This window comes from Candidozyma duobushaemuli (genome assembly GCF_002926085.2).
Source record: "Candidozyma duobushaemuli strain B09383 chromosome Unknown A_B09383, whole genome shotgun sequence".
Taxonomy (NCBI): domain Eukaryota; kingdom Fungi; phylum Ascomycota; class Pichiomycetes; order Serinales; family Metschnikowiaceae; genus Candidozyma; species Candidozyma duobushaemuli.
Genome location: NW_020289901.1, coordinates 3303161 through 3329702, shown reverse-complemented (window position 1 = coordinate 3329702; position 26542 = coordinate 3303161). Strand labels below are relative to the sequence as shown.

The 26542-nt window shown below is 49.0% G+C and overlaps 10 protein-coding genes across 10 annotated transcripts; 8 read left to right on the top strand and 2 right to left on the bottom strand. All coding sequences in view use genetic code 12, as the record gives it.

Annotated features, from left to right (window-relative positions):
• Positions 1-660: 660 nt before the first annotated feature.
• Positions 661-2484, top strand: CXQ87_001496 (uncharacterized protein; the record flags this gene model as incomplete). The annotated part of the gene is made up of 1 exon (XM_025480032.1): positions 661-2484. The coding sequence occupies one exon, from the start codon at positions 661-663 to the stop codon at positions 2482-2484; it is 1824 nt and encodes a 607-aa protein (XP_025339505.1).
• Positions 2485-2816: 332 nt separating this feature from the next.
• Positions 2817-3722, top strand: PHB2 (prohibitin subunit; the record flags this gene model as incomplete). Its single annotated transcript, XM_025480031.1, has 1 exon — positions 2817-3722. The coding sequence occupies one exon, from the start codon at positions 2817-2819 to the stop codon at positions 3720-3722; it is 906 nt and encodes a 301-aa protein (XP_025339504.1).
• A 280-nt stretch (positions 3723-4002) lies between these two features.
• PIN3 (Pin3p) lies at positions 4003-4923 on the bottom strand (the record flags this gene model as incomplete). Its single annotated transcript, XM_025480030.1, has 1 exon — positions 4003-4923. The coding sequence occupies one exon, from the start codon at positions 4921-4923 to the stop codon at positions 4003-4005; it is 921 nt and encodes a 306-aa protein (XP_025339503.1).
• Positions 4924-7726: 2803 nt separating this feature from the next.
• Positions 7727-8707, bottom strand: CXQ87_001493 (uncharacterized protein; the record flags this gene model as incomplete). Its single annotated transcript, XM_025480029.1, has 1 exon — positions 7727-8707. One exon carries the CDS (start codon positions 8705-8707, stop codon positions 7727-7729), a length of 981 nt encoding a protein of 326 aa, XP_025339502.1.
• Positions 8708-10118: 1411 nt separating this feature from the next.
• ILV6 (acetolactate synthase regulatory subunit) lies at positions 10119-11018 on the top strand (the record flags this gene model as incomplete). The annotated part of the gene is made up of 1 exon (XM_025480028.1): positions 10119-11018. The coding sequence occupies one exon, from the start codon at positions 10119-10121 to the stop codon at positions 11016-11018; it is 900 nt and encodes a 299-aa protein (XP_025339501.1).
• Positions 11019-12668: 1650 nt separating this feature from the next.
• ZCF27 (Zcf27p) lies at positions 12669-15740 on the top strand (the record flags this gene model as incomplete). Its single annotated transcript, XM_025480027.1, has 1 exon — positions 12669-15740. One exon carries the CDS (start codon positions 12669-12671, stop codon positions 15738-15740), a length of 3072 nt encoding a protein of 1023 aa, XP_025339500.1.
• Positions 15741-16373: 633 nt separating this feature from the next.
• HAP3 (Hap3p) lies at positions 16374-16853 on the top strand (the record flags this gene model as incomplete). The annotated part of the gene is made up of 1 exon (XM_025480026.1): positions 16374-16853. One exon carries the CDS (start codon positions 16374-16376, stop codon positions 16851-16853), a length of 480 nt encoding a protein of 159 aa, XP_025339499.1.
• A 2006-nt stretch (positions 16854-18859) lies between these two features.
• On the top strand, positions 18860-23664 carry BEM1 (phosphatidylinositol-3-phosphate-binding protein; the record flags this gene model as incomplete). The annotated part of the gene is made up of 3 exons (XM_025480025.1): positions 18860-19887; positions 19923-20573; positions 21216-23664. 3 exons carry the CDS (start codon positions 18860-18862, stop codon positions 23662-23664), a joined length of 4128 nt encoding a protein of 1375 aa, XP_025339498.1.
• A 277-nt stretch (positions 23665-23941) lies between these two features.
• On the top strand, positions 23942-24592 carry CXQ87_001488 (uncharacterized protein; the record flags this gene model as incomplete). The annotated part of the gene is made up of 1 exon (XM_025480024.1): positions 23942-24592. The coding sequence occupies one exon, from the start codon at positions 23942-23944 to the stop codon at positions 24590-24592; it is 651 nt and encodes a 216-aa protein (XP_025339497.1).
• Positions 24593-25161: 569 nt separating this feature from the next.
• On the top strand, positions 25162-26463 carry CXQ87_001487 (uncharacterized protein; the record flags this gene model as incomplete). The annotated part of the gene is made up of 1 exon (XM_025480023.1): positions 25162-26463. The coding sequence occupies one exon, from the start codon at positions 25162-25164 to the stop codon at positions 26461-26463; it is 1302 nt and encodes a 433-aa protein (XP_025339496.1).
• Positions 26464-26542: the final 79 nt, after the last annotated feature.

Sequence of the window (26542 nt, the reverse complement as noted above, 5' to 3'; positions counted from 1 at the left end):
TGAAAAGTTTTAATTTGCTGTTATTTGGTGAAGAGTAGGAAATTTGGTGGTTTTTGTGGATTTCGGTATTTTCACCTCTTTCAAGTGGGCATCTCTAGTTTTAGCCCTAGATCTCTCCACATTCTCAGCTTTCACCATCACTTAGGGTCAAGCAGAAAAAGCGCAGCTCTTGTACATGTAGACGTTATCTTACTGTAGGTAATGGACCATCTAAATCTCGGAAAGACTCATTTTGTGGCTACTCCATGTAAGTATGATGCTTCCTCTGTACATCCACAAATCACATTCAACTTCTATGAGGCGCACATTTATCAATGGTAGCGAACTAACGGAGCCTTAAAAAACGTGTAACTTTAGATAGTCACCTCTTTGTAATATATGCATTTTCTTCAATGTAAGCAATTCACCACAACTGCGCTATCATGCATTTCGCAGCCATATTACACCACGAGTTCCCAGAACGTTCAAACACCCACTTATCAAAAAAATCAAAAACCACTCAAACATCCAAATCTCGAATATTCTATTCAGAATCCAATTTCCAAACAAAATTCCATTGAATCCAACCCAAGAAGACCCACCACCACCATACAACCTTATCGCACATCGCGCGATATCAACATCACCTACTACTCCACGTTCCTTCCCAAAACCCACGCCATGTGGTTTTACTGGCTTCTCTTTGCATGCAGTCTAGCCCAAGAGTCAAACTGGCCAGATCTCTCTGACAGAGCCGACCTGGCCTTGCGTGCAGAAAGAGATATAGCCATGGACATCCCCATCGATCAACATACACCGTTTGGCATTTCGGCCAATCGACTTATATTCGATATCCAGGGCTACTCGACCGACGCCTTGGGCACGCTAAGAACGGCTTTAAATGTCGGCATCGACGCTGTCATGCTAGATGTCTACTGGAATGAGTACACGGGTAGGTGGCAGCTTTGTCCTGCTCCTATACCCCAGAGTGCCACGAATAATCGATCTGAAACGGTCCTGGTTTCCTGGAAAGGCAACACTTACAAGTGCCAGCCGAGCTTCGGCGATCTGGACGTATACACAACGCTAAGAGACTATCTACGGCTGCTGAACACCAATAGTCAGGCCAACGTGGTACAGTTGGTGTTGAACTTGAAGCTGATACTTAACGACACGGTGGTCGTACGGCTGAATCTGACAAACAGCACATCTTTGGTCACCGGGCCAGCCCCCACGTCTATTTCTCCCGGAATGGTGGTCTATCTGCCTGAGTATATGGAACTAGGAAACAGCTCTTTGTCTGATCCGCTCCTGTCGCTCGGCTCGTTCTTATTTTTGCCGACTGATTTAGACAGGACCAGTCCGCTCAACTCGACGGTGGCCTACGATGACGAGTACCCCTCGCAACAGGACTTCTTGTACTCCTTGTATAAGCGTGCACTCGTCACTGCTGTCACTGACGAGTACCGCAATTCCAGCAATGGCTACAACGTGACGGTCTCCGACGCCAAAAAGATCTTCTTCTACGGCCAGAACAACTTCACTCTGAGCCACACGGACGAAGACGTTCTTCAAGAATGTTTCGATCGACGTCTAAGGCCCTATGATCCAAACTACTACAACAACAGGGTTCTGGAAACCAGGTTCCGCATGCTCATAGACAGCAACAATAACCGATTCACCCCGGAAACTGCCCACCAGGCGCTTCAATGCGGCTACATGCCAGTCCTCAACGCATCGGTTTATCCTCTTTTAAACAGAACAAACCTCACGGGCGAGTACACCGGGCGTGTTCTCAATAACTTTAGTCCATTTGCATACTGGGCCTGGGCGCCCTATGAGCCCGACAGCACATACAGCAACGTCACGAGGCTTTCTCTTGATTTCAGCGAGATGAGACCAAGAGATGACGATCACGACGACGATGATGACGATTACGATGTGGGTCACGATGATGACCCGGACTGGCAACAAACGGCAATGTCACAAGTTGCAGAGAAGTGTGTGGTGATGAAAAGAAATGGCTGGGCTGTGGAGAATTGCTACAACAAGTACCGTTTAGCATGCAAGCACAAGAACAACGCTTTCGAATGGACGCTCTCTCACGAGATTTCCCTGTACTTCAGCACGAATCAGGCGGACTGTCCAAAAAACTACAAGTTCGGCGTTCCCCATCTGAGTACCGAGCAGCTTGCGCTACAGAACTTCCTAAACTCCTCCAGTGTGGTTTATCCGGTGTGGATCGACTTGAACGATATCACCATCCTGGGCTGTTTTGTGGACGGAGGCCCTTACGCCCAATGTCCATATAAGAGGGCCGTCACAACGAGTAACTTGATTCGACTGGTAGCTCCATCTGTGGTGGTGGCTGTTGTGATTCTTATATTGATTTTCTTTGAGCGTTTCTTCCTACTGACCCCAATTCACACCAATCGCCGTCGTCATTGGAAAAGGACAATCAACCAGCACTATAAGAAGAACGACTACGAGGGTGTGCCTTCGTAGGTGGTCAGTTTCATTTATCATCAAACCGCCACTATCTAGAGGCGGTCTTACAATCCATGCATTATTCCCTAATTATTTATTCAGACCTGAAACAGGCAGTCTCTCGATGCCATTTTGCCTCAATTCAAAAGAACGCTACCAGTGTCTAGCTACCAACGACAACGATCTGTCAAAAAAAGATTGACATTGCCAAAATGCTTAATTTGCAATTGAACTCTATCTATGGGGCAGTTTGCAGCCAGTGTCGCAATGTCGCATGTCGCGCGCGGAGGGCAACTCACTTTCCCCCTTCATCACCAACTATCTACCACTCCAATTACCTCCATTTACCAATGAGTGACCCTAATTGGCAGAGAATCTCTCATGAATTGAGACGTCGTGCGGCCCAGGCACGTCCTGGCGGAGGTGCTCCTCCAAGAATGCCCGGTGGCCTTTTTTCTGTCGGAGGTCTTGTTCTTGCCTCTGTGGGACTCTGGGCTGCTGGAAACTCCCTTTTCAACGTTGACGGTGGTCAAAGAGCCATTGTCTACTCTCGTTTGAGCGGAGTCCAGTCCAGAATCTATCCAGAAGGTACGCATTTTGTTTTGCCTTGGTTCCAGAGACCTGTGGTCTACGATGTTAGAGCCAAGCCCAGAAACGTCTCTTCTTTGACAGGCACCAAGGACTTGCAGATGGTCAACATCACCTGCCGTGTTTTGTTCAAGCCTGATGTTTTGGAATTGCCATCTATTTACAGAACCTTGGGCCAGGACTATGACGAGAAGGTTTTGCCGCTGATTGTCAACGAGGTGTTGAAGTCAGTCATTGCCCAGTTTAACGCTTCCCAATTGATCACCCAGAGAGAGAAGGTGTCGAGACTTGTGAAGGAGAACCTCACGCGCCGTGCCGCCAAATTCAGCATCTTGTTGGACGATGTTTCGTTGACTTTCATGACATTCTCGCCTGAGTTCAGTGCCGCCGTCGAGGCTAAGCAGATTGCACAGCAAGACGCTCAGAGAGCTGCTTTCATTGTTGATAAGGCAATTCAGGAGAAACAGCAGTTGGTGGTTAAGGCTGCTGGTGAGGCCAAGTCTGCCGAATTGATTGGTGATGCCATCAAGAAGTCGAAGGACTATGTTGAGTTGAAGCGTTTGGATACCGCTCGTGAGATTGCCCGCATCTTGGCCAACTCGCCAAACAGAATCCTTTTGGACAATGACACCTTGTTGTTGAACACTGTGGCGGACACCCGCAAATGATGTACATAGTAAACGACACTGATAACGATTCGGAGGCGTAGTTGCCCCTTGGATATTGGAATTGAAGCAAAGAGTTGTTCATCCTGCTGGCAACGCAATCACATCTCTTAACGGCATAGTTCTTACTCAAACTACCAAAGGATAACCCAAAACTACTGAACAAATCAACACCTACAATGTCTTCAAAACGATCCAATTGTACCTAAACCAGGCGCTTGGCGCCGATACCAACAACACATTATCATAGAATGGCCGATCCATTCAAATTAGGCCAGCAGGCCTAGAAGATTGAGTTCACGATGTTCGAACCGATAGTGGCACCCGCACCGAAAATGGCTGCATTACCCAATTTACCACCAAACTTCTTGGCGTGCTCGTGCCCCTTGCCATGCTCGCCAGTCTGCTGAAGCTGCTGCTCCTGGGGCATCTGTTGAACCTGCTGTTGAGGGTAGTAGTTGGTAGATGGAGGAGGATATTGCGAGTATCCGCCGTAGGAAGGCTGCATCTGGCCGTAGCCGTTTTGAGGGCTCTGGTACTGGCCGTACTGGGCATTCTGGCCGTACTGGGCATTCTGGCCGTACTGGGCATTCTGGCCGTTTTGTGGATACTGTGGGTACGTGGGCTGGGGCACCACCTGGTCGTAAGGAGGAGCCGAAGGAGACTGGCTTCTGTTTTCAAACGTGGCCTTTTCATTGATTGGAGCCTTCTCCCTGGTCAGCTGAAACTCGGTCTCCAGAATCACAGACACGTAGTTGGATGGGAAAACACCCGCCTGGTCTGGACCCTCGCTCAGCTTGTAGCCCTTCCACCAGTCCAGAGAGAGATGTTCCAAAACGGCCAACTTGTCGTCTTTCGACAAGACCAAATCATCCGCCTCCTGTGCCTCGTAGTTGTACAAGGCCTTGCAGTAGCCAATAGGGCCAGCTGGCTTTCTAGGAGGCACTCTGGCAGGATTGGCTGGTTCCTTGATTTCGTCCTGGATTGCGGATTTCTGGAGGTTCTGGGAAATTTCTTCCACAGAGTCCTTCTTTTCAGCTGAAAGCTTCTCTGCTCCCCAAGGGGCCATTCCCTTCGAGTAACGTTGTGGAAGAGCCTCCAGCAAAGCATTGAAGAGCTTTTCGTCTATAACCTCGGAGTCATGGAGAAACTCCAATTCTGTACGGATAGTTGTAAGCGATCTGTTGATGAGAGCAGCCGACATCCTGGTAGTTTTTTGTTTTGTTTGGGAAATCAGGAAGAGGCTGGAGTAGAAGGAGTTGGTGATTTAGGTAAGGGTGCGAACGAGGCACTGCTAGTGACGGTGAAGCTTAAATGTGGGGAGGGTTTGATTTTGTGGAATTTCGTGGAGGTTTTGGATTTTGGGAGGACTTGATGAAAATTGTTTGAAATGTTGATTTGAAGGGGAAAGGGGGTATTTATAGGGATTTGTGGAGTTCGGCTCGGCACTAGGATGGACCGATCCTGATGGTAGTGATGAGGGTTGAGGATGTACAAGAGGACGTCTAGAAAAGTGGGCAAAAAAAAATAAGAATTAAAAAGAAGAGGCTCGAAGACCTTAATGTTTTGTTATTTGTTTTAAAAAAGTGTTTTCCTGGGTTCTTCAATCGGGCTATTGGTGGGCTCAACGTGGGTGACTATATGGGGTTCTTGCATGGCCTTGCAGGTGATAAGTTTTTCATGCTTGGACATTTTTCCGGTTTATGAGCAATTGAGGTTCAAATTATGAGCACTTGAGTTTTGAATAACGTCCAATTTCAATGAAAGAGCTGTAAACCTGATATCCAGCATCGGTTGTCCGTGTTGGTCACTTGACTGATCATTGAGACGAGGAGGATCATTTGCAACCAAGAGTATAAATGAAGCTATCACTCCATTGAGCTTCCATGGTCAATTCCTTATGTTTAAATAAGGATATAGACTCCTGGGAGACCTCATCACTGCACCAAATAGCTCATGAGAATCATCACCAGGATGAGCACCCCTGATACCTCCAACGAGGGTGTTTCATTTTTCGAAGAGCTGGAGTCCGTTTCAATCATATCCACCGAAGAGCCGGTTATTATCGTCCCCTCAGCATAAGCAGTTCCGTTGATACACAAATAATCACTTGCTGACGGAGGAAGCTCCCAGGTCCTGGTTGTATGAGATTCAGTACACTCTAACCTAAGCCATTCGATCCTTCCACTATAGACGCCTCCCGGGAATGTAGTAGCAGTCAGCACGTCAGGGTTTGCCGTATGAGACATTCGTGGTAGGGTGATAGATTCAGTTGGTTGTCAACTGTGGGGATTCAGGGCTTATGAATGGTCGGGCCTTCTCTTCGTATCACGAGGCCCTCTTGCAAGGGAGGCTTATTACCTCTGTAGAGCGCTTCGTGCATCAAAGAAACGCTGCTGTCACTGTTTTACGGTAGCGAGGCGCCGGTGTCACAGACTCTGCATGACCAGAGATCCCATCACCTTGGCCGCACAGGGTCTTCATAAACATGGAAATAGGAAAGACTTCGTAAAGCCTGTGCGTGGAAATAAGAGAAGCTCCTTTATGAGCATGCACAATTTTGTTTCTCGTCCATGTCAAGCATTGTGGTGGCCTACCAAGATCGATTAGATTTACCGCCACGTTTAGACCGTTTTCGATTGTTTCTGTTCTTCTTGACTCCGGAAGTGCAATAATCATCACAAGCTCTTTTAATAAAACTTGCAAGAGAAGAATCTGAAGCACCAGTGTCCAATCCCTGTGGTTTTGAAGATGGCGCTGTGGTGTTTGTCCTCGTGTCGGCTGAGCCTGGCAGTGAATTGTGTGAAGGGAAGCTTCTGTCTGGTAGATTTTGTAAGGAAGGAATGTCTACCTTGTAAATCGGGCCCCCGTCTGCTGCCTGCTTGGCATAATACCTAGCAGTCGCCCGTGTTTGAGCATAAGCGGAGGCAATCGATTTGAAGGTCAAGTGGAAATGAAAAGGTGGATTTATTTTAAAAGCCAAGCAGTTGGAGTACGGAAATATCAGGGTTTTTATAACTGGATAAGTGTATCAAGAATACTGCGTAAACCTGCAAGATAATGGACCTGAAAGTGTCCGGAAGTTTGGCAATCAGAAGATCAAAATTCAAAAAGAAAGGACATCATGGAAGCTTTTGCGTCTTGGAAGTGGTTCTGATTGCGACAAGATAATTTTGAATTTTGAATTTCTGAAACTCAAAAGATATCGCAGAGGAGGAGCAGAAAAAGCTAGTCCTATAATGAGAACAGGCTCCTGCATTATCAATGCAAGAGATGCATCACCGATTTCAAGGTTAACCACATTGGGAGGGAGAGACTTGGAAAAGAATATATCGTAGATTTTTCGTTAAAGTTCATATGAAGTTGGTTCATTTGTTCCTTGCACTATGGTATGAAGTACCTGATACCAACCACTGACCTTGACGTAACCGCCCGATAACACCAAGTGATATATGTTACTTTGATAAAACAGATCGAGCTGAAGTTACGCAACATCATGATTGTCATTCGGCTGTAGCTGTGTCGTCTGCTAGTGAGTCACATATAGAAGCGAATTCTCGTTTCAGACAAACGGAAACTCACCGTGGAGAGGAAAGCGAAAAAGAAAGGATGTCACAACAATTGATCATTGCAAGTCAACTTCGTAAGCTCACAATTGAAACGTCATTCGAGAACCCAAATTCTGAGGACCTCCGTTGCACTCATCTCAAAGGTGGGGGAGGGTTTGCACCCATTCTTGTAGCACTCATACTCATGAGAAGTCCACCCTCAACGATGTACAACCCAACATGAAGAACGGAACAGGCATCTCTAGACCGAATTTATAGCGAGGCTCCAGCGTCATCCCCTCTGCATGACCAGAGATCCCGACTTAGCCGCACAGGGCATCCGCCAACATAAAATAGATTAGTTCATATCGAAGTTCATATCATAATTCATAGAGTCCAAGAATGGTGCCAAGGCCTGGCTTGCACAATTTGCTCGTTAAAGTGGAACATTACGGTTGCCTACCAAGATCTCCTGGATCTACCACCACGCTTAGACCGCTTCCGATTCTTTCTGTTTTTGTTAACTCCAGAGGGAAAATAATCATCCCAGGCTCTCATAAACTGATTCCAAGTATAGGAGTTCGGCGCACGAGTTGCTTGTGGTCCTGACGTTGGTGGTGTCAATTCCAGCTTTGTGTCGACCAGCGGTGTCGTTGAGCTGTCTGATTGCGGATTTGTGTCGGCCAGCGGTGTCGTTGAGCTGTCTGATTGCTGATTCCTCTCAGGTACATAATGTATGTGAGGTATATCTACCTTGTAAATCGGGCCGTCGCCTTTGGCCATATCCATGGCACTTTGCTGAACCAACGCCCGTCTGTGGGCAGCCTGCCTTATGATCCAGTCCCGCTTTTCGGCTAAAACTTTGTCATGCCGGACTGATTCACTTATAAAGTATGCAAAAAGGTCACTTTTTCCCATATCACACAAATGAGGGCAAATCCTTGAAATTTCAAAATCAGAAACATGGTTCTGCAATATACGTGCAATTATCTCGACTGTACTAGCAGTAGGTTTCTGCTGATAGATGAACTCATAAATCCAACAGAGAGCATCGTACTCTTTACTCATGGGTGGTTGGAAGCATTGTTCCTCGAGATGTTGGAGTTCATCGGGAAGAGATGCAAGTTTACGAGATATAATCTCCATACCCAAAGCGATAAATTCTTTGTTGGTGACACGATAATTGGACACTTTACTAGTTTCCTGTAAAACTTCCCATGAAAGGGTGCCAAACTTCTCGTGTGTCTTGAGCTCATAGTACCGCTCAAGGGTTCTGCTGTACGATCCCAAATTTTTCATGTAAATGTTGTAACGCTTATGGAATTCAGAGTCAATGTCCTTTTCAGACAACATACAGACGCGTCCCACTGGAGTATCCAAATCAAATTTTGGTTTCCAAGGAACAACTTCAACTTCTGGAGTGGTCTCTAAACTTGACATGGTGATAGGGAGTGCTGCTGATAAGCTATTCCAGGCAATTGTGATTGAAATGGGTCAAATGTGAATTGAAGAATGAACCTTTTTAAGAAAAAGTGAAAAAAAGCCAGGCAGACGAGATTCGGATTCTCAGGGGCTTTTATGGTTGGTTATATCCGCTAGCACGGGTATGGCAGACGCGTGTGATTCGCTTAAATATCGCGTACATGTGGGGTCCTTCAAGGTATCGGAACCGATAAGCAGGCATCTGAAAATACTGCTTTCAAAAAAAAAGAAAAAAAAAGTTAGGCTCATAGAAATGTAGTTTTTATTTTTTAAAAATCCTTTTTGCATAAGTCTTATCTGTTGAGGATCTACAACATGGCCCGGCCTATGAGGTTGAGGTAGGTGATGGAACCTGAACGTGACATGAATTTACTTTACATGAAGATAAGGGCAAACTAGAATTCAAAGAGCCACACTCAGATTTATCCAAGAGATAGTGCAGAAATTGCTGGTCTTGATGGAATGTGATCCAGGCTCCGCATCACCAACGTCAGAAGGAAGACCAATTCCACTAGCATTCAATATCGGGGAAGGCTCTTTGAATAATAGCTGAAGTGACATCAATTGACCTCCGTTTGTCATTTGCTCTCTCACATGTCAATGAAGAAGCAGTGGTCTCAAATTGCTGACGGTACTTACCAACTCACAACCCTCCTAGTTATCAATGGCAATTGAGATCTCGCAATATTAATCATAAAAACCTTCATAAGCAAATTATCCATTTAAAGGCTTTTTTGGCTGAGTCATCGGCTCATAAGTGACTCACATCACTTAAGCGGATTCTCGCCTAGGACGAACGGAACCTCGTCAGGAAGAGAAAAGTGAAAAATCAATAAATGAAAGCTTTCATGGGAAAATTGACCATTTCAGCTCAGCATATCAACTCGTAATCGAAAAACGATTCAATTAGCCTCCCTCTTAGGACCTTCATTGCACTCATCTCAAAGGTGGGGAAGCATTTTGCACCCATTCTTGTAGCTCACAACCTCATGAAAAGTCGACCTCCAAAGATCAAAAAACCAACAAGCTCGACTCTAAGACAATCTCTATACCGATGAAATTCACCAACCATATCTCAAAATCACTTTGACCTAAATTTCCCGAAACTGTCGAAACCTCCGCTCACCCATTGACTGCGATAGCATCTCATCAACTGTCACCATCTAACTTCACACACAGGGCCTTAGAAAACGTATTGTCAAAACTAAGCCCATATTTTTTCCCTGAATTTTTATCTGAACAACTTTTAAATCAAAAAATTTATCCCTGGAAGGACAAACACAAGGGCACCCGGGGCTGGGGAAACCCACACCCGTACACCCCTTTACCGGCTTAACATCAAAAAATTATGATTCATTCCAAAACTACAATGAGAGCTCTTCGTCCTGGCCTCCCTGGCCGTCTACTCCAGGCTAGAACCAAGGTTCTGTCCTCTTCCACGTCGGCTTTGGCCTACAAGACCTTGCACAGAAATCTGAAGAGACCTCCTTTGCCTACTTTCGACACCCCCAATTGGCTGGCTGATGCTGCTGTTTCGTCCATTTTGTACGAGACTCCTTTCCCCAGCAAAGCTCCAAGAAAGCAGCACGTGCTCAACTGTTTGGTTCAGAACGAGCCCGGTGTGTTGTCGTCCGTTTCGGGCCATTTGGCCGCCAGAGGCTTCAACATTGACTCTTTGGTGGTTTGCAACACCGAAGTCAAGGACCTTTCGCGTATGACCATTGTCTTGGGCGGCCAGGATGCCGTTGTGGAGCAGGCCCGCCGTCAGATCGAGGACTTGGTGCCCGTGTACGCTGTTTTGGACTACACCAACGCCGAGATTGTCAAGAGAGAGTTGCTTTTGGCGAGAATCTCGCTTTTGGGCCCCGAGTACTTCCAGGAGTTGATCGCTGCCCACAACTCCCACACGTCCGACGGCTCGGCTGTCCCCGACTTGAGCGCTACCGAGAGCGAGTTCCACCCCAGCAACTTGCCAGCCTCCGAGGCCTTGAGACAGAAACACACTCATTTGCAGAACATCTCTGTGATCACCGACAAGTTCGGCGGCCGCATTGTGGACATCTCCGACAGAAACTGTATTGTCGAGTTGAGCGCCAAGCCTTCGAGAATCAGCTCCTTCATCCAGTTGTTGCAGCCCTTCGGTATCTTGGAGATCGCCAGGTCTGGTATGATGGCGTTGCCCAGAACCCCGTTGGACCACCTGCAGTTGGACGACGACGCCATGGACGCCAATGACATTGTGGACGCCTCCCAGTTGCCTCCAGGTTAGCCGGACTTTGTGTGTATTGAATCTTGTAAAAAGGGAGAGTTGATGTAGGATTTAGAGGTTGGTAGGTGAGAGGATGATTGCATTGCACATGTAAAGGCTGGTAGAGCTGAACCTTTATTCTGGTGCTTAAATGTCTACATCATATTGAATGAGGCACAATTGAGTCATAATGGAAGTGGACTTCCCAAACTCCAGAAGACTGAAACCCTACATTTATCGAGTAAGCTGACAAGGGTATGGATTTTGTACTCATGAAGAACCCAATATCATGCGCTTCACCATTTCCTACCTGAGTTCTTGAAGATAATTGGCTACCCTAGCTTAATTACCATACATTCACCTGTTCGACAGACCATCTATCAGTGCATTACTTGACACATACATGGCCGAACCCCGACCTTGTGTTCAGATAAATCATGTTCATTACCTCACAAGGGCATGATATCAGGACTTTTGCGTAATTCTGCAACCCTCCAATGGTCACTCACATCATCTAATCAGAACATTCCATGCCGGTATTTCCATCTGAACGTTATATTTCAAAATAAGAGACCATGCCTTAACTACTTCATGCTTGCCCCATTTGTAACAAATTCCGTCAAAACACAGAAGATGCCGGTGGCTTAAGCGTCGTTGACGCAGGGTGCCTTAGAATCATCGCCACGTCTCTCAAAACCCAAAAAAATAGTCCCCCTCGGATTCGCCTTCCCTATACTGAAGCTGCGATGCACCACAAAGAGATTTGCAAAAGGGACCACCTCCCCAAAAGTGTCCCGAAATGGCTGCAAATATTATTAAGCCCTGCGTCACTGGCGCGCCGCTTAAGCAATGCGCCAAGGAGAACAAAGGTGCTGGAGAAACCCGGCGAAAAACACCAAAAAAGAGAAATTCTCCAAAACCAGCCAGAATCAGAAAACCTCACTTTTTCCAAGTCTTCCACCGCCGTGCCCATTGTCAGCTTCGCCGGCGCCTAGACTTTTGTGCATGTCAACCAGCCATTGTTCGTCTGGCACAATCGACGGTAAATCTCGTATTCAGGCGACGGCTCTATTTGCATGCCGATCCTAGTCGAGACCTGGCGAAGCAGCTAAGAAAAGGACAAGAAAAGGTTGAAACGGCAAAACCCCAGATGAGTCAGCAAAAGTCAGGCCCCAAAATAACGGAGCATAGTCGTACAAAGATAGTCGTACAAACACAGTACAGCCTGACTAGTCAATTCACCACCAACTTCTGTCTACCCACGAGGTACCAACTACCTTCAAAAACTTCAATTGCCCAACCTAAAACCAGTATTTTGCCCTCTCGGCCACTTCCAGCACTTCGGGTTTGTGGCCCTGCCCGGCGCCTTTTCTGGAGACAAGCGTAAGTCGAAACCTTGTCTAGCTTTTGCCGCTGAACGACCGTTTGAGATCTCAACGCAGATTCGGCCCAGGCCGACGGGCCATATAGCCCGTTGAAACCGCCACCACAACCTGAAACACCAATAAAATAAAACAAAAACGTACTTGCCTAGTTCAAAAAAGCACCTCCGTTTTAGACCGCCTCCCCCGGTCTCTCAAAAGTCTCTCAATGCACCCTCACGCCTGTGCTCAGGCACCCTCCAGCGCCGCACTATGCACAGAAGCTCAACATCGCCATACTCTCTTTTCCATGAGCGAACCACAACACAACAACACCCACATGGGCCAGTTTCGAACCCCGCTGCGAGATAACACGGAAAACAGCCTGGCCTACTCCAATGACGCTGCACCAAACCATCCCCAGGCTCGCATCCCCCCGCTTCAGGCTCCACCGTACTACAGACCCGTGGGCCATCTGCCTCAGGACTTGTACCCTGGATACGCTCCTCGGGAGGCCCGGAGCGATAACTCGTCTGGCTCTCACGAAAGCCAGGCCCCGGCGGCAGCCAATCCGAGTCAGGGCCAGCCGAGCCAGAGCCAGCTTTCAAATCCGAGTCAAAGCCAGAACCCTGGCTCCAACCTCCACCACTTGCCGGTTCACGGGATCCCAGGAAACGGCCAGGGCTACGCTGTTCACGGGGTCTCGCCGCACGGCCAGGTTCTCCCGGGCCAGGGCATCCAGGTGGCCCAAACGCCGCAGAACTTGCATCATCAGCACATCCACCCAAACACACAAAACACACAAAACACACAAAATCCACAAAATCCACAGCATCTCCAGACCCCGCAGCAGCCGTCGCCACACACGTCCAATTTCGTGACCCGGGCGGCGGCAGCGTTGCCCCGAAAACGGTCCCTGACGGCCTGTGACACTTGCAGACAGAAAAAGTCCAAATGTGACAACGTCAGGCCTCGTTGTGGCGCCTGTGTGCGTTCGGGAAACATGAATTGCCGCTACAGAGCGGACTTCCCGGGCTCCGACTACTCGCTGTACGATCCAGCGTCGCTCACGATCCTTCTGAAACTCGATGTGATACTACGCCATGTCAAGGGCGATCTGGAGCTGCTTCCACGCACGAAAGTGGCTTATTTCCAGCACTGTCTTTGGGACATGTCGCTCATGAGCATGTTCCGCTGGCGGGCCGTGCAGAAGGTGCTTGGCGTGTCTGATAACGACCAGGCTAACTGGACAAGACGGTTGATTTCCAAGTACGACATGAAGGTCAGCTGGGGGCTTCCACGGAAGTTCAAGGAGCGTTTTGATACGTGCACAGCGTTGGAGGAGCTTCTCCGGCTGCAAATATCGTCTTTTACGAACTCCTTCTTCCTCAATGCCCATACCAAGGTGCCCTGTCTTGATATCATCAGTCTCTTGGAAAGCATTGAAATTTATACGCTCATGCAAAAGGCAAACCCGCAAACGACGTTCATCAGCATGCTCGAGGACTACATGTCGTTGGAGGAGGGGGAAACCGTGCCTCAGTCGTTCAACGACGCTCTTTTGACGTTGAACCTCGAAAATACCGCTGTCAGACGCCGTGCTTTCATCAACTGCTGCGAGCTGGTGCCGCTAATTTTGGCTGTTTGCGCCATTGGCATCATCGCCTCGCCCGTGAAGCTCGATAACCACCAGACGTTCAATAACTCCACCGAGGAAGGCCGCTCGATGGAAAACTCCGCTGCTACACTCGCCAAATCCAGCCCTTTGATCCCCAAAGACCGCAAGAAATTGAGCCGCTCGCTCATCGACTACGCCTTGATCATTTCCCTGGTGTTCCCGTTGTCGCTTAAACGAAACTCCCTCGTTTCCATCGAGTACCACATAATGCTCAACCAGTACCATCTCTACAATATGGACCCGCTCAGCGCCCACAAGGCCATCGTCACCGCCAGCACCGATATGATGTACTATTTGGAAAAAGAAATGAACAGAGAGGCCACCAGCGAGCAGCTCAGGTACCTGTTTGCCGAAAGAAGGCTGATAGTGGACCGTCTTTTCTGGACATGTCTCAAACTCGAGTGTGAGCTTCGGGCTGAGCTTAGTCCTCATGTGCCGCTTTCGGGAATTACACAGATGGTGCCGCCATCGCCGTTTTTGAGGATTCCAGATGCCGTTTCTGCGGAAGAGCATCTAGCCGATAGTGTGGCTTTGACGAACAAGTACGACGATAAGAACCTGTGGTACTTTTTCCTTACCGAGGTGGCCGTTAGGAAAGTGGACAACAAGCTCTATGACGAGATTTACTCCGTTGACGCCGTCAGAGAGGCCCTTTGGGACCTGGACGAGTTTGTGGATAGGAACATCTGGAAGCTTCTGATCAAGTACCTCAAGCAGTACGATGCCATTGTTGCGTCGCTTTCGCCCCGAATCCGGAGTTTCGTCTTGCTGGAGGCCGATGTGGACGAAATCCATGCCAGCATGAAAAGAAGAGCCTGTCGGAAAAGAGGTGCCCTGGAGGCCTTCGAAACAGACATTCTCGACAACCTCGACGAGTTTTTCATTGACGAGGACCTTCTTCTCAAGGCGCAGCTGGAGCTGATAATGTTCATCAAGACCCGTTTTTTGGCGTCCAAAATTGCACTTTTCCGGCCCATCATGTACCTTATTCTCGAGGACCGGATTCCGTTTTCAGAGATCTTTGAAGCTGCTGCAGCGGTGCTTGCCCAGGTCAAAGCTGAAAAAAGAGAAGAAGTAGTCATGAATCATAGCCATCTGCCTTCTCAGCTGAACTCGACGGTTTCCTTAAACAACGACACTTTGCAGCTTGACACCTCCAGTTCGTCGTCTCAGTTTGCCAATAACTTCATGGACGGCGAGGTTGCCTACATTGAAGCCATCAAGGCTCCTCCCAAGGAAAGAAGCGACATGAGCGAGGACAACTTCAACGATATCGTGGAGTACGATAATCTGAAGGACGACACCAGTCCTGATTTCCTCAACATCAAGGACTACCCTGCAGCACGGAAAAGGGTGCTCCAGGCATTTGTGAAAAATCTCATCACCGTGCCCAAAGGCAATATTCCCAAGATCGGGCTGCATCGTCATTCAGGCCTGTGGTACTATGTCAGGCAGCTCATAGTGGGAAACATCTCGCTTTTCATGCTTTACAAAAAGGTGCAGCAGGCCATCAAAATGTTGGTGCAAAATAACGCTTTTTCTGGTGGGGAAGAGGTGATGGAAGCGCTCAACTTGATCTTCAGCCGGGAGCTGATCAAAGGGTCTCTTGAGCACACCTTGCTTATGCTTCACTACTGGAAGGAGGAGAGTCCGGACTGTGAGATCTACATAGAGCAAGTCCAGCTCTGTCTTGATGTTCTCTAGGGCTGCTTCAGTGCCATGACTAGAATAATATGGAATTTGGCTATCGAAGACAGAATGGGGTATTTGCAGCCGAGGTCAATACAGTCGAGCAGTCAGTCTTCAAAAGCTGACTATGATTGACGTAAATCTGTCAGATTTGCGCTTCGGAAGCTTTCGGTGGCTGCACCGCTAAAAAGTTAATCTACGGTTCCTTGAAAACAGGGTTCAAGGTCCAAAATGTACATACTAAATAGGCAATGGCTGGAATCCAGCGAAAACGAAAGCAAAGCAAATTTACTTTTTCAGTATTACGATTCTCTGGCTCATTCAAGAAAAAGTCAGCCGTTTAATCGGGTTGGTTCCTACATGAATGGAGCACCGTTGACCGGCGCAACTGCACCGTTTTCTCAATTAGGCGAGGTGCCATACTGATGGAATAGATAACGAGGGGCAGATTTCTGAAAACAGCCGAAAACAGATAATTTGTTTCCGTAAGCGGATCCTATTTTTCTTAAAAAGGTACTCATCGATTTCTGCCGGGTCCGCCACCTGTAATCCCCAGGAATATCCCCTTCCCAGCAACCCCAGCCCGAGTCCGAGATCGCACTTCCCCAGCATATATAGCCGTGTTTTCGCACCCAAAAGAACCCCAGCATGAAGAAGAAAATCAAGGAAGAAGAGTACGACGATTTACGCAATTGTGACTACGAGATCAAGGAGCAGGACCGGTTTCTTCCCATCGCCAACGTGGCCCGGGTGATGAAACTGGCGCTTCCGCCGCATGCCAAACTTTCCAAAGAATCCAAGGAATGCGTTCAAGAGTGTGTTTCCGAGTTTATCAGCTTTATCACGTCGCAGGCGGCGGATAAGAGCAAGTTGGAAAAGAGAAAAACGCTTAATGGCGAGGATATGCTCTGGGCGATGTTCACTCTAGGGTTTGAGCATTACGCAGAGACCTTGAAGATATACCTAGCGAAGTATCGGCAGTTTGAGCAGATTGAGGCGGAAAGGAGGCTGTCGGGGAGAAGAAGAAAGGCTCGGGATAGCGACAGTGACGATATGCAAGAGATGGCGTATGACATGACGCCCGAGGACTATGTGGACTTTGGCGCTGATTTCGAGTATGCCATTTAGGGTGGGGGATTGTGCGTTTTTGAGGGGGTAAAGGGAGAGAGGAGGCGAAAGGGTTGGGTTTTGAAAAGTTCTGGAATGTTTTTGCCTGTGAGGCCCAAAAGGTGGTTTGTGGACTTCTGGGAAAGGGAGCGTAATAGTCACCCAATGTCACACTTCACCAAATGTCACCGAAACCCACTATCCAGATCACGTCAATTGGCTTATCAAGATTTCAAAACTTTCATTATCGATGTATCTTGGTAAATTTGCAATTGGTCTTAAAGAGGCTCTTTGGGCAATACCGTGGGAAGAGTACCACCAGGGAATCACTCATACGAGCTTTTAGTATGGTCTAACAGCGCCTTCCTTGCAATTGTACCCTTTCCACACATTTCAAAGCAAGCGCTGGTCCATAATTGGTGTGGCACATCTTGAAACCCATCCATCGCATGGCTGAAGGTGAAAGATCTCTATCGCCTGTTTTGACGATCCAGCCCGTGGGCCAAAAAGACGATCAACACTACCTCCGGCAAATCTCCAATTTCCACAACTTTCGAGCAACCGGCGTTTGGATCCACCCTGATGGCACAGCATTCCTGGATTTGCGCTGGCATGCCATTTGCGTTCTATCGGAATTCAAGACCAATCTTCCGAGCACCCACTCTTCCACCGGCGGAAAGAGCCGTATGTACATAAAAAGCGAAGCACGAAAACCAGGCTGGTCAAGAGGGCCAAGTTAAGACACTTTTTTCGTCAAGCCTCTCGAACCCTTTGCTCGAGATACTTCCTGATTCGGCGAACAATGAAAGGTGAGGATTTCCCAAAAGGGCATCCTTATAGCACAGAAACCATTGTTGGAGGTGTTTCTTGGCCCGTGACCTGTAGCTAGCTGGAAAAGGGGACATGGACGTTGGTGAAGGTGGTGCATTTGCAGCCACGGAGCCCACCGAGAAGATCAAGATTTGATGGATTTTGATGAATCACGAATTCCAAAAAATCATGAATACGTCTTATTGGATCGCTTAGGGCTGTTGCAAATTGTGGTGCATTTGCTAAGCGTCAGTCGGAACTTGCGTTATCGTAACATTCCAACCACAGTGGGGGAACCTGCGTCATTGAAATGTTCAGAACCCACATCAACAAAGATTTGATGAAATAATTGAATCTTCACGATGATGGTAATCCACCAACCTAAACCAATGCCGCCTCCACAGGAAAGCTTCTCTTGCAGCGGGCCTGTGGATACGTCTAGATCAGACCACAAAACCGGCAGAGGCCCAATGAAGCCAGAGAAGACGGTATACGCTTTTTTCGATATTTTCCGAAATCGAGCTTTTTTACCGGTTTCAACGGCCCCCTGGGAACCTTAATTGGCGATTTGCTCCTATTTCCAGGTATAACGCCGTGGCTGCGAAGGCACCGAGCCGCAGGTGAGGATTGAGAAACCAGCAAAACCGAAAATTCAGTGATTTTCTGTTTCAATGATTTTCCATTTCTCGAAACTCGAGATTCAAAAATCACGAGATTGTCTCGATTTCGTATTCCCCGTGAAGCCCTGGTTAAGCCACCGAGCCCGAGTCTGAGGCTGGACAAGTGTAATTCGCGGCTGCTTCTTAGCGCAGAGCCAGGCATGGAAAACCAGCAATTCCCTTGGATTTCCAGAAAGAAGGGAATTCCATAAAGATTCAAAAAGTAAATTATCTCTGACTTGAAAAAAAGTAAATCAAATTCACATAATAAAGAATCCCCCCTCCATCAACTCGCCACCCCTTCGGTTTCCGGACCGCGCCTGCCCTGAAGCCCACCTTCTGGAAAACCACCAAACCCTATCTCCACCACCTCACCCCAAAACCAACCACTTCTTTTTCTGGATTTCCAAGCTCCAATACAAAAAACACCAGTTCAATCTCAAATCCGTCCCCCACTCATCCCCAATCCATCCTCCATCTTATCCTCCAAACCTTCATCCAAAACGCTCCCACCGCACTCAAATTCGCATCTATCTCTTGTGAACAACCACGTCTTCCATGATCAAATCCTTCCGCCGAAGCAAGCGGCTGCTGAACCTGCTGCTGACGACGCTGCCCAAGCACCTGATTCTGCGGGTCTCGCTGGCGTCCCACGAGGCGGCCGATTTCGTCAACTCCTCGCCAACAAAGGTGATCAAGGCCTTGTACGATTACCGACCCCAGGGCCCCAAGGAGCTCCAATTCGAAAAGGGCGACTTCTTCCATGTTTTGGAGGCGCCGCTGGAGGTCGACCAGCACGGCTGGTACGAGGCGACGAACCCGATGACCAACCAGCGGGGCATGGTGCCGAAACTGTACTTTGAGGTGTTCAATCGAACGGGCCACGCCACCCAGGCGGGTCTGACGGGCCAGGCGGGGCTGGCGGGTCTGGCGGGGCCCAACCAGCCTCCGCAACAGCCGTACCAGCTCGGCCAGGGCCTGCTCCATAACATCCAGCAGCAGACGATCCAGAACCTCCAGCAAAACGGGCCGCAAACCAGGGAAAACAGAACCTTGTACGCCGTGACGCTCTACGACTTCCGTGCCGAGCGTGAGGACGAGTTGGACATTGTGCCGGGGGAGCATTTGGTGATCTGCGCTCATCACGACTACGAGTGGTTCATTGCCAAACCCATCAACCGCTTGGGCGGCCCGGGGCTCGTGCCAGCGTCGTACGTCAAGATCGTCGATAAGTACAACCCGCTGGCGCAGATGGACGCCGGCGACGACATGGTTTCGGTGATTTCTCACTTCAAGATTCCCACCGTCGAGGAGTGGAAAGAACTGACCGCCATCTACCAGGCCAGCACCCACCCTTCAGGAAAAGCGTCCCTGGCGCCCTCGCAGCTCTCGGACTCGAGATCCTCCTCCTCCTCGGCCTCCACCTACATCACCGAGGCCTCGGTGGATCTGTACCACTTGGCGACTCTGGAAGACAACAGCAGGTACCAGTACGTTGTGACGGCACGCACGCTGACGGGCAAAACGAGGCAGTTGTGCCGTTTCTACGAGGATTTCTACAACATGCAAGTGAAGATCCTCGAGCAGTTCCCCACGAAGCAGGCAAGGTGGAAGGCCACAGAAGAACGATCCCGGGCTTTCCTGGACCTGTTATCCACGTTTCCGACAACATTTCCTCGTTGCGCCGGGAGCGTTTTGACTACTACCTCCGGAACTTGATTGCCATGCCGGCAAATGTCTCTCGTTGCGATGAAGTATTGGCGCTTTTCGAAGTGCAAAATAACGGCTTCGACCGCGAGTTCGTCGACCGTGACCGCTCCCTGAAACCTATAAATCAGCAGCTGGGCTACCAGCAGGACAGACTCTCCCAGTACCTGAACGTGCAGCCCCACCTGAGAAGCAGAAGCTCCAATACGCCTTCGCTGGAGCTGAACAGAGCCGAAAACCGCACACTGGACCCGCGTGTGCTTGAAACGGAAAAACAGCCCAAGGTGAAGGTGAAGTTTTACTATGAGGACGACATTTTCGTGCTTCTCTTGCCCGCAAACCTCAGGCTTCAGGATTTGAAGTCCAAGCTTGCCAAGAGGCTCGGGCTTGATTCTGGCGAGGCCGACCCTTCGGGCCTTGTGTTCCTCTTCTTGAAGAATGAGTACGACGACTTTATGGATACGAACCAGATTGCGTCGGAGGTGTTGAGCGAAGAGCAGCGGGCGTTGCTTTTCCACAAGGAAATCAGCGAGGACGCCAAGTTCCACGAGGTGCTCTACGACAAGTGCAAGATTGTCATTTTATCGGGATAATGTGAAGAAAATGAAGCACTGGCGACGAAGTTTGTTGCTTTTGCTCTGCTCAATGGCTTTCAGGACCGTTGCCAGCTGCTGCTCTCAAGTCTGGAATGTGGCTCAAGTCACTGAGTTAGCTTGCTCAAGTCACTGAGTTGCTTGCTCAGGGCGGTCACATCTAGACCTCGTGCAATTGAATCTCTCCCAATCGACGGCGATGGGTAGTTTTTCAAGAAACCCTTCGTGCCAGCCGGCCACCTAGGCCCCTCGCTGGACCAAAGACCTACGCGTCTCAATGGCAGAAATGCCCGTCTGTATCGATGCCCCCGTGGCTTCCTCTGTACTATATATCTGGCGCTGCCAGCAAAAATCATGTTTATGGATACATATCACCTACTCTGCTCAACCTCTATCAGTCGCGAAGGATGCAGAAAAATCAACATCGAAACTTCACCTTTAGCCCACACAGAGGCATGGAAACCAGTCTGGCCCTGCAAAAAAACACCCCTTTCTATCTAGTTTGTAACACCTGAAATGCTCCGACGGGTAAAACACCTTTTTTTCGGAGGAAATGACGATTCTGTGCTAACAGAGAAACAGCCCCACAATGAACCGATAACGACAAACAGAAGAACACGTTCCCAGCTGGCCCAGCCAGAGGAAAATATCAAATCAGATGACAAATCAGAAAAGATTACAGCTTCCGAATTGGCCAGGGCGCTTTTGAAACAACACAAGGTCAAACCCACAGCTCACGTTCAAGATGTACACAAAGCCGGCAAGCGTGTTATGGCGATTGAGAACCTCATCACGCCTGAAACGCCCAAAAAGGCTGAAAATGCTGTTACGCCGGAAAGAAGGAGGTCCAGAAGAAGATATAAACGCTACGATGTCAGTGCCAAAAGAAGAGTCATCAATCCCCTGCTGGAGCTGGAAGACGAGCCTCCAGTAGAGTTTCCTCTGCAGGTTGTGGAATTGGAGGAGGGAAGCGAGTCCTTGAGGGAATTGGATGCTCAGATTATTGGTGATTTGGAGAAGCAGTTGAAGGAGAGTGGAGACAGCGAGGATGAGTTTGTGGAGGCAGAGAGTCAGCTAGGGAGGGAGGGTGTTGATGTCAAGGAGACTGAGGAACTCAAGGAGACTCAGAGAGAAAGAGAGGTAGAAAAGGTCCAGGAGGTTGAGGTGTCGAAGATGGAGATCATGGATGTTACTGAAGTGGCATCCTGGAGCATGGACCTGGAGGTTGAGGAGGTTGAGTCCAGCAAAAACTCTTCATTTGAGAAGCCCGGCAGCGTGGATGAAGTTGAGCCTGTTGCGGAGAAGAAGGAGCAGGCTCCAGAAACCATCAAGAAGTCTGAAGCTACCTCTGGTCCTCAGAAGAAGCAACCTGAGAAGCCCAAAGCCAAGGATGCGGCTGTCGAAAAGAATCATGATACCCAGCAATCCAGCGAACTGCCCAAGGTCAACAGATCCCTACTAGAAGAACGCCTCAAAGCGGCTGCAAAAGCCCAAAACGGCCCTTCCAGCAGCCCTCAAAAGCAGACGGCCGCTGAACTGCCGAAGGTGAACAAAGAGCTCCTCAAAGAGCGTCTTGAGAAAAGCTCCAAAACGTTTGGCAGTCCCGTGGCCCAAAAGGCGCCATCTGGCAAACTGCCCAAGGTGAACAAGGCGCTTCTCAAGGAAAGACTTCAACAAGAGGCCGGCAAGGAGAAGAATGGAACCTTCGGAAGCCCCGATCAGGCTCAGAAGTCTTCTAAACTGCCGAAGGTCAACAGAGAGCTACTCAAGGAGCGCCTTGAAAACAGCAAGAACGCAAAGTTCGGGAGCCCTGGTGCTAAGGAGAATTCCAAAGAATCACCAGTGGTGAAGAAGACTCTCTTGAACCAGAGGCTCAGGAATCTTCGGAAACCTCGCCAACTTCGCCGAGACTCTTCAGGAAAGTGGACCACCAAGGAGGACTCTGACTCGGATGTGATTCTACTAGGTGAAAAAGCCGACGTTGGATCGAGCCAGGAAACTCCCACTCAACCCTCAAATGTCAGCAATGACCCAATATCCGACGCGTCAATGTCAGAGTCCGACCAGATAGATGACTCTCTCGACGACGACTACATCGAGAAGAACGAACCCAGCTCAGCGAAGAAACCAAAAACGGCCAAAATTTCCAAAGATGTCGATGACCATGCTGCTACAGAGGTCTTTGAAACGCCAGCTCGTGTCTCTAATAGATATCCCATAGCACCAGCGCTGGCACCAGGCCGAGTTATCTTTGGATCTCCATTGCTGGCTTCTTCGACTATTCCACCTGTCAGCGGAACTTCACATTTATCCAGCAGGACGTCTGGAGCAGACAGCCGAGGGACTTTACCTAGTCTGGTTCGTCAAGCACAAAGTCGACCAGACAGCAGCCCTACGCTATTTATTTCCGCAGATTCATCCTCATCGAGTCGCCCTTATACGGCTCCATCCGTTGCATCTAGTCCGTACCACAGGGGTCTGAACAGAAACCGGAAGAAGCTTCTCAGTCTGCCTCAACATCTGCCTAGCTCAATTGGTGGTCTGAACAGGAACCGGAAAAGGCTCCTTAGTCTGCCACTGCCTGCTTCATATAGGCAGATCCACTCCTCGCAAACCAATTCAATGGCCTCGTCACAGGGCAAGGATAAGTTGATGGTTCCTGAAACTAGTGTGGTGTTGCCTCCTGGTGTCGTGATGGAATCCCTGCTTCTGGAGAATGACTTTGCAGTGAGAAGCTCTCAAGAAATTACGGTTAAAAAGGAGATCATGTCGCCCAAGCAGCCTCCTACCTCGCAAAGGCCGGCTCCAAAACCGGTTTCAAAGAAAGTGCCACAAAGACCACCACCGCAAACGCTTCCCAAGAAAGTGGGAACTCTTCCTACATCAGTGAAACCAGCCCTAGCGAAACAGGGACAAAACAAACGCATCAAGTTGAACCCCATGTATCTGAAGCTTACGAGGCCTGAGGCTCAACCAGAAGCTCCACCTCCCAAATCGCTAGCGCAGCAATTGAAGGAGCGGAGGGAGCAGCTAGAGAAATCAGCCAAGGCCCAGAGTGCATGAGAGAAGAGTCGGTTTCACACTTTCATTAAGGTTGTGCCGTTCATAAGAGCCATCTAAGCCAACAGGCTTCGAACTCCGTTCTTTTCGGATATCTCAAATCAGAGATCATGAAGCACAATGTACTCAGAAGCAACATTCCGGTATTGTCACAATCCAAATCCATCATGTTTGCTGTGTTCTAAGTGTCCGATATCGACCCATTGTGCATGGACCCTGAGCCACACTTCGCGGTCGCAACTTCACCACCTAACATCTCCTATACCACTACTCATCCTCAATGATCTCCCCAAAATACGCATTGACCCACTACTGGCGCTCCAAAGTGACCAAGGCACCCCACGTGGTCAACTTGTACCTTGATTACAATTGTCCCTTCTCGGGCAAGTTGTTCCAGAAGCTTCTCAAGGTGATCCCAGCGCTAGACGAGAAGCACCCTGGCGGATTCCAGTTTGTGTTTGTCAACGTCATCCAGCCATGGCACCCCAATTCCGTCCTCTTGCACGAGTACTCGTTGGTTGTGGCGCAGTTGTTGAGGGAGAAGGTGCCCGAGAAGTCCAACGAGCTCTTCTGGGGTGTTTCCAACGCCCTTTTCAGCAAGAAGGAGGAGTTCTACGACTCTGCCACCGTCAGCCTTGGCAGAAACGACATTTACAAGAAAATCAATGAGACGGTATATGCTGCAGTGAGCCTTCCTTTCGATAAGGCGGATGTGCTCAAGAAGTTGGAGATCCCTGCCTCCTCTTCGGCGCTGGACGCCAGCAACGACGGCAATGGCGCTACCGTTGACGTGAAGTACTTCACCAAGTACTTGAGAGGCGTCGGCGTCCATGTGACTCCTACCGTGAGTGTCGATGGTATCGTGGACGGCAGTGTCTCCAGCGGCTCGCTGCCCGAGGAATTGACCAAGGTGTTCGAGGGCCACTTATGACTGAACCGGCAGAGTCGGTTGTGAGGCGGGTCTGTGACCCGTGTCTCGGTATAGTCTTCCCCTTAAGATGATGTTTTGACGACAAGACTGTAGGTTGGTTTGGGACTGGTTTTGGTCCCAGATGACGATGTAACTGTACTTCTAGTTGTTGATTGTGATGGTGATGGTGATGGTGAATAGCCCCATAGAATTCATATCTTTCTATATGGTTATTTCTCCCTCAGCAGCACCCAGATTACCAAAAACCGTCTAGCAGACCAATGTTCTGAATAGATTAAAAAACAAAGAATCCAGTGACTAAAAGAAGTCTAAAATGGGCTTGGAGTCTGTGAGGTGTCTTTTACTGAATCTCAATGCTCAAGACATAGGTATACTGACCTTCCAACATATCAACACAAAATTCTTAAATAACGCCCCCGCTGCCTCTTCCATATCATTCTTATTGATTCACTCCAAAAAGTATAAAGAGCAAATTGGGCTTTTCCTCCCTTTGGTACCCCTCCCCTGGACTATAAAAGGCCACTTCGCGAGCTGACCTTTCTTCTTCTTCATACCACTCTTTTTTCTCCATGCCCATCCCAATCACCGTAGCCTACTCTGTCGAAGCCGGCGTCATCCACAGAGACTTCTCCTTTGACTATGACGCCCTCAGTGCTCCTCTGTGTATGTTCAACCCGTTGAAGTTGCCTGTTTTTGCAGCCAAGGAGGAATCCGAAATCGCCACCGAAACACGCCAAAGACGGCTGACCTTCCTCCAGAATATCTTTTCCAAAATGACAGAAAAGTTCCCTTTGCCCCTCTTGAAGCATTTCTTGGTCACCGCCTCGTTGTCGCCTCGAAAATGGCCTGAAGTCGGTTTCTCCAAGGGCGACAAGGAATACCGTTTCTGTGGCTTTCTGCCCAACGGCAAGCCCGTCATCTACGACTACAGCGGGGTCAACGCCATCATGAAAACAAAGTCGTGGATCGAACACGTGCCGTTTTCGAATGCCATCAACATCTTGGAGTCGTTGAGGCCCAGAAGTCGTCTTGAGGAAGATCAGTCTGAACCATCAAGCACCAGCCTTCCCACTCCGGACTCAAACGAAAAGGAGGAGGGTTCTCCTGACGGCGCCTTCCCCTCTGTGATCATCGATTCCCCAAAACAGGACTTTGGTGAGCTTGATCCTTGTAGCAGTCCAGTCAAGTTGGTTTCTGAAGGGGAAGAAACCAACTGTGCCTCGGAAGATGCTGTCGAAGCGATATATGACGACAACCGCCGTTTCCTCAACTTCTTGTATCCCGACCACACCAAGGCGCTGTTGAGTTTCGATCTAGGCTTGCCTTCTCAGGCTCTGGCCACTTCTCCAGAACTGTGTCCCGACTCTCACATCAACAGCTGGTTGTCCAGTGCAAGCGCAGAAACCGCCTACTTTTCCTTCAACAACCTGTCGGCCACTTCCGCTGAGGAGGAGTTGGTCAGTGTGGCTAAACCCAACGACAAGGATCTCTACGACTTCATTGGGGAGCACGGGTGCAGCTTATCGGTGCATCTTGGTCGTGGCACGGAGAAGCTTGTGTTTTCTTCCCTAGAGAAGGTGTTGGGAGATGGCACCAATAAGGATGCTCCTTTGGAAATCATCACCTTGAGAAGAAGCAACCACAGAGAAAGCTTCTCGCTGAGAGAGAACCACAGAAGAAGGCGGAGGGATAATACCAGACGCAGACGGGAAAGAGTCAAGCAGATTTCCCGGGAGCTTCAGGAAGCGTTGATGGAGGATTCGGAATCTGTTCCTTCGCCAGAGGTTGAGAAATCAGGCGAGAAGTCTTCGCTGTCGGAGGAGACGGAAAAGAAGGAGAAGTCTGAGGAGACAAGCTCCGAGGATGCCTAGTTAATGCAATTTGAGAGATTTCTGTAGCGGTGAATCGTGAGAAGCTTTCGACTTTAGTGATCTTGGTTCCAGCACATAT